We start from the raw sequence: 7,089 nt of genomic DNA on the forward strand, positions 1-7,089 counted from the left end.
TACACTCTGTTAAGCAAGGGAGTACAATAATGATCTAAGAGTAGATCACTGGACATTGGTCAAAATTATCCTTAGTGGAATAAGGAAATATTTCTCGATTATGGAGGTGACAAAAGGTTCGTCGTAAAAAGTTACGTCGATGCAAGTTTTGACACAGATCTGGATGACTCTAAGTCTCGATCTAGATACATATTGAAAGTGGGAGCAATTAACTAGAGTAGCTCCGTGCAGAGCATTGTAGACATAGAATTCGCGAAATACTTACGGATCTGTATGTGACAGGCCCGTTGATTAAAATTATCTCACAAGCAAAACATGATCACACCTTAGTACTCTTTGGGTGTTAATCACATAAATAATGTGAACTAGATTATTGACTCTAGTAAACCCTTTGGGTATAGGTCACATGACGATGTGAACTATGGGTGTTAATCACATGGTGATGTGAACTCTTAGTGTTGAATCACATAGCGATGTGAACTAGATTATTGACTCTAGTGCAAGTGGGAGACTGAAGGAAATATGCCCTAGAGGCAATAATAAAGTTATTATTTATTTCCTTATATCATGATAAATGTTTATTATTCATGCTAGAATTGTATTAACCAGAAACATAATGCATGTGTGAATACATAGACAAACAGAGTTTCACTAGTATGCCTCTACTTGACTAGCTCGTTAATCAAAGATGGTTATGTTTCCTAACCATGGACAAAGAGTTGTTATTTGATTAACGGGATCACATCATTAGGTGAATTATCCGATTGACATGACCCATTCCATTAGCTTAGCACCCGATCGTTTAGTATGTTGCTATTGCTTTCTTCATGACTTATACATGTTCCTATGACTATGAGATTATGCAACTCCCGTCTGCCGGAGGAACACTTTGTGTGCTACCAAACGTCACAACATAACTGAGTGATTATAAAGGTGCTCTACAGGTGTCTCCAAAGGTACATGTTGAGTTGGCGTATTTCGAGATTAGGATTTGTCACTCCGATTGTCGGAGAGGTATCTCTGGGCCCTCTCGGTAATGCACATCACATAAAGCCTTGCAAGCATTGCAACTAATGAGTTAGTTGTGAGATGATGTATTACGGAACGAGTAAAGAGACTTGCCGGTAACGAGATTGAACTAGGTATTGAGGTACCGACGATCGAATCTCGGGCAAGTAACATACCGATGACAAAGGGAACAACGTATGTTGTTATGCGGTCTGACCGATAAAGATCTTCGTAGAATATGTAGGAGCCAATATGAGCATCCAGGTTCCGCTATTGGTTATTGACCGGAGACGTGTCTCGGTCATGTCTACATTGTTCTTGAACCCGTAGGGTCCGCACGCTTAAGGTTTCGATGACAGTTATATTATGAGTTTATGAGTTTTGATGTACCGAAGTTAGTTCGGAGTCCCGGATGTGATCGCAGACATGACGAGGAGTCTCGAAATGGTCGAGACATAAATATTGATATATTGGACGGCTATATTCGGACACCGGAAGTGTTCCGGGTGATTTCGGAGAAAACCGGAGAGCCGGAGGGTTACCGGAACCCCCCGGGAGAAGTAATGGGCCATATGGGCCTTAGTGGAGAGAGAGGGGCTGCCAGAGGTGGGCCGCGCGCCTCCTCCCCCCTGGTCCGAATTGGACTAGGAGAGGGGGGGGCGGCGCCCCCCTTTCCCTCTCCCTCCCCACTTCTTTCCCCTACTCCTACTAGGAGGAGGACTCCTCCTGGCGCGCCTATAGGGGCCGGCCAGCCTCCTCCCCTTGCTCCTTTATATACGGGGGCAGAGGGGCACCCCTAGACACACAAGTTGATCTTCGTGATCGTTCCTTAGCCGTGTGCGGTGCCCCCTCCACCATATTCCACCCCGGTCATATTGTAGCGGTGCTTAGGCGAAGCCCTGCGACGGTAGAACATCAAGATCGTCACCACGCCGTCGTGCTGACGGAACTCCTCCCCGACGCTTTGCTGGATCGGAGCCCAGGGATCGTCATCGAGCTGAACGTGTGCTAGAAATCGGAGGTGCCGTAGTTTCGGTGCTTGATCGGTCGGGACGTGGAGACGTACGACTACATCAACCAAACGCTTCCGTTGTCGATCTACAAGGGTACGTAGATCACACTCTCCTCTCTTATTGCTATGCATCACCATGATCTTGCATGTGCGTAGGAAAATTTTGAAATTAGTACGTTCCCCAATATGGAGGATGTCGGTGAGGTCCACGTTTCATTTGTCCTTGCTGAACTTACCACGGTCATCATCACTCGTTAGGTCACTACTGCAGTGCTATTGCTGGTTGGAACTTACCAAGTTGGACTACCCTGGAAGTCAAGGAACATAGAGGAACACCTTGAAGAAGGAAGATGTATGAGCGTTTGCGTTTGTGCTGTGTTTAAAACAAACTCGCAATGAAATTCTATTTGTGGATTGTCGGCACGTTGATCTTTTCCTTGATTGAAAAGAAAGAAGAAGAAGAAAAACAGCTCGGTTAATTCTTTTTAATAAATTTACGCGCGGCACATGTGACAAGCAAACCTCAAACCAAGCAACAAAAAACAAGAAAAAACTCAAACCGTTGCAACGACAAGATGGGGTATTAAACTCCAACTTTATCGGTGAAGAAAATATTATAGGGTGTGTCTAGGGCACATCTAGATGTGCTTTAGTTATTGCACATCTAAGTGAGTGAATCAAGCATAAAGAGAAAAGAAAAAAAAGAAATATCCAAACGAATCTCGACGTAAGATCAATGACATAGGACTTAGATGTGCAATACTTATGGCACATCTAGATGTGCTTTAGCAAAACTGAATATTATAAGGGTAGTGATCTGCGCCGGCGCACCGGCCCAACGTTTCGGCCGGTCGCGCGCGGGCCGTCAGATCAAATCGCGAAGACCGTCAGATCTAGGTAAAAAAACGATTCGCTCAGCTCCCTTCTTCCTCTCGCAGAAACGTTGTCTCCTCCCCCGAGCGCCGCCGAGACCACGCCATACCGCGCAAGAAAACGGCCGAGCTTGAAGCACCACCGCGGCGTTTCCTCGTCGCCGGTGGGCGCCCTCGCCGGCCTTCTGCATTTGCCCAAGAACAGCGGTCGCCATGGATGCAGCTCCGCCGCCCGCGCTCGTCGGAGATCCGCGCTCGCCATGGATGTAGCTCCTCTGGCCGCGCTCGCCATGGATGCAGCTCCGCTGGCCGCGCTCGCCATGGATGCAGCTTCGCCATCCGCGCTCGCCATGGATGGATCCCGCCTGCGCACGCCATGGATGCAGCTCCGCCTCGCTGACGATTGACTGGTTCCAGCAAATATAATTGGCCGTTGTAGCATTTTTCGTTGTTGGTCGTAGCAAAATGGAGACATGGTCGCAACAAAAAAGAATGGGTTGTAGCGAACATTTGCATTCTAAAAAAATAAACGGATGTAACAAAGCCCGTTGCCGGAAGTAGCAAATACCTATGACAGTTGTAACAAAAAGCCGTCGTCGTCGTCGCGGGTCGCAGCTCGGCCATGATGGATGTAGCAAAACATTATGCCGGTTGTAGCAAAAAACGATGCTAGTTGTAGCAAAATCCTGCTACGATTGCAGCAAAACATCGTTGTCGTCGTCGCGAGGTCCGAGCTCCGCCTGATGGATGTAGCAAAAAGCTTCGCCGGTAGTAGCAAAGTTCAACTATGGTTGCAGCTTCCCCTTGTTGTGCAGTGCCATTGAAGCTTTCTATGTCTATGGTTGAAGCTTTTTTGAATGGCCGTTGAAGCTTTTTTAGGTGACGGTTGCAACACTTCTATACGCGGTGGATCCGGGCATGGCGGGCAGGCAGTTATGGTGGGCGGCGAGGGAGCGCCCTGGCCGCCGACGATGGAGCTTGTGGTGGCCCAGTCACTGCCCGGGAGGAGGAGGAGGGGAGGGGATGCGCGCCCTTGAAGGCTGTAGGTTGAGAATGGATCTGGCCATCGCAGCAGGCAGCCATGACGGCCGGCGAGGGAGCGCCTGGCCGCCGGCGATGAAGTTCGTGAAGGCCCAGTCGCAGCTCGGGGGAGGGGAGGTGCGCGCACGTAGGCTGAAGGTAGGGGATGAAGACGCGTAAGGAAGAAGGCGGGGATGCGCGGGCGCGTTTGCCAGCGTAGCGTGTGAACCGGCGGAACGGTTCGGCCGGTGCGCCGTTTCTAAACACTTCCCATATTATAAGTAAGGAATGTGGCACGGTCTTGAATGGCGATTATTCCTCCCCATAACGACCTACGAGGTGGGCCATCACATCCATCACCAGACCTCTCTCTCCATCTCCATATAAATACTAGTTTCCCCCATAGTAATCCTCGGCCGCGAGAGATTCCCGAACCTAAACTATCCACCTCAGGAGGAGTCCGGCCCCCCGACTCGGTCAGTGAGGCGTCGTCCAACGCGACGCTAGCATCTCGAGCCACGCGAGCGTCCCTTGATCCTCGAACTGACCGTCGCACGCCGGCGGCCGTCCTCCCTCCCACTGCCGGCCTGCACATAACAACTGTCAGCCAAAGATCCACGCCTGGCGGCGTGCGTCTTAAATAGATCGCAGCTGTAGCTTTGGTGCCACCGCGCTCTCCTTGTTCCTTTCGCGTTGTCGTCGTCGATGGAGAAGGCCATGGACTCCTACAACAAGGGGGGTGGCGCCGGCGAGGTCAGGAGGATCAACGTGGTGTACTTCCTCAGCCGCGGCGGCAGGACCGACCACCCCCACCTCTTCCGCGTCAACCACCTCCACCGCTCCGGCGTGCGCCTCCGGGGTACGTACCCACTGCCTCTTCTTCTTCCTCTTCTTCTTCGTCGATCCCTTTTGCATGCGGCTAACGGCAATGGCGGCGTGTCGCCGTCGATTATAATTCAGATGTGAAGCGGTGGCTCTCGGAGGTCCGCGGCAAGGACATGCCGGAGAACTTCTCCTGGGCTTACAAAAGGTAAGCGATTCATTTTTGGGGTGCAATCATTCTGGCTTTTTATTTCGGCAATGTTTTATATCCCATTGATCTGATTAGCTGTTTCCTTGTGCTCCTTCCGTTAATGGATTCTCGCCATTAATAATCGCCTGTTGAAGTGCAGAAAGTACAAGGCCGGGTACGTATGGCAGGACCTAATGGACGATGACCTCATCACGCCCATCTCCGACAACGAGTACGTGCTCAAGGGCTGCGACGTGCGTGGAACCCCTCCTCCTCCTCCTTGCGCCGACGTGCCAAAGCCTTCTTCCTTGGCAGACGAGAAGAAGCTGCACCGGACGGAAGAAAAGGGCCGGAAGCAGGCCGAGGAGGAGCTCCAGGCGGCGCCAGACTCCGACGAGAGCTCCCCGAAGCCGCCGCCGCCGATCGACCAGGGCTCGCCGAGCAGCGAGGGCGAGGCGGCGCATTTCAGGATCGTCCTGCCGCTGGACCTTGAGGAGCGAAAGCGGCGGCAGCAGGAGGCCGCGAGACGTGCGGTCACGACAGAGCGGCAGGCGTTGGTGGTGCGGGCGGCGGCGCCGGGCGTCAGGAAGCAGCAGCCGGCCGTGGGGAGGGCGCGGAGGATGCGCGTGGCGCGGGTGCTCCACAGCATCCTCACGTGCGGCGCGGCCGACTCCGTGGACGCCGCCGCGCTCCAGCCCGTCGCGCTGCCTCGGGCGAGAGGTGGCTCCGACGACGACGAGGACCGCCGGGACACGACGCCCGTGTGCCCCGGCATGGACGGCTGCGGCATCCAGTGAGTGCCGTTTCTGGATTCGATTTTGTCAAATTCGATGTAGAGTTTTGTTACTGATTCTGGGCGTTGGCAGCATGAACAGGAAGGTGAGGCTGCGGCGAGGCGGGAAAGACAAGGCGAAGCCGGATGGAGGGAAGCGTCCCGGCGCCGTCGCGGCCGCGCACAAGCCGGCGAGCCTGCCGCTCTGCTCGTAAGCGCCACTCCTTCCTCCTCCTCCGTTGGTCGGTAGGGTAGACTCGCTCGATGATCGGTTCTCTAGACGGACCGGGTCTCGTGCACGTCGGTTAAGTTCGGTGCGGTCGTTCTGTCTGGGATTGGGCGGGTATACGCCTTGCGAACGTGTGCAGTGTCCTCGTGCGACGCCCATGGGGCACTAGGAAAAAAAATGAGTGGACTCGGTTTTAAGGTTAGCCCGTCGGATTTCGTGTGGGCCCTGTCGTCCTTCTTGTGCCAGCCTCAAAAGCTCGCCTATCTAGGCCTAAACGGAACACCTTTCTGGTTTGGGTAGGCTGGCCACACACCAGCCCGGGAGAGAGTCCAAACTAACTTCAAAAGGCGTGGTCCAGGCGAACGAAACGTTGAGCCCGAATCTGTACAGCCCGCAGGGCCACTTGATGTATTGCTGTCACGATCGTTAGCTTCCAAGAAATTAGTATCTTTTTCAGTTCAAAAGATTTATTTTGCGAGTAAATTAATTTTTGAACGCTGATGGTAATACTGGGGGTACTGACCACGAGCATCGATCTTAACCACTTTCAGGCAGTGCGGGAAGGAGTTCAAGCCGCAGGATCTGCACTCGCACATGCAGTCATGCAGGGGCTTCAGGGCGCGGATGAGGAGCAGCAACGGCACCCGTGGCGTGGACAGGAACCACACGAGGAGCGCCAGGGCCGACGACTCTTCCCCGGAGAGGACGTCCACCGGGCTCCTCCTCACTCAGTCGTGATGTGATCAGTGTTGCGAAATGTAAATGTGAACACGTAGGTGCGTGCGGACGAATTTTGGAATTATTTAGGGTGGCGTTTATACAACAGTTTGGAGCCGAGTGCATCTTTCTTTGCTTCTATGTTTGCCAGTGCAATGTTGATGGCAAGCTCGTGCTCTAGTCCACAAGCACAAACTAAGCTCATGCCTCTCTCCTACAACCATTTAACACAGTGGTGGAGCTTGTCCAAATTCTTGGAGGGGCAAATAGCCTAGGGGGGCGGCGATAGCAAGATCTGGGCTTATTTTCACTAGTTATATAGGCTATATATTAAGGATACTCAAAGAAAATCTCCTAGGCTGGAGGGTGACAACCCAGGTTGACCTTTACTGCTCCGCCACTGATCTAACAATGGAAAGACTATATCTTGCTCAACACAAGTGTCTC

The 7,089-nt window shown here is 52.5% G+C and overlaps 1 protein-coding gene across 1 annotated transcript; it reads left to right on the forward strand.

Moving 5' to 3' along the window:
- The first annotated feature begins 4,345 nt into the window (after positions 1–4,345).
- LOC119272140 lies at positions 4,346–6,781 on the forward strand. Its single transcript, XM_037553707.1, has 5 exons — positions 4,346–4,771; positions 4,873–4,942; positions 5,085–5,717; positions 5,791–5,907; positions 6,477–6,781. The coding sequence occupies exons 1-5, from the start codon at positions 4,618–4,620 to the stop codon at positions 6,661–6,663; spliced, it is 1,161 nt and encodes a 386-aa protein (XP_037409604.1). The 5' UTR covers positions 4,346–4,617; the 3' UTR covers positions 6,664–6,781.
- The last annotated feature ends 308 nt before the right edge of the window (positions 6,782–7,089 follow it).

This window comes from Triticum dicoccoides, chromosome 3A, assembly GCF_002162155.2.
Source record: "Triticum dicoccoides isolate Atlit2015 ecotype Zavitan chromosome 3A, WEW_v2.0, whole genome shotgun sequence".
Taxonomy (NCBI): Eukaryota; Viridiplantae; Streptophyta; class Magnoliopsida; order Poales; family Poaceae; genus Triticum; species Triticum dicoccoides.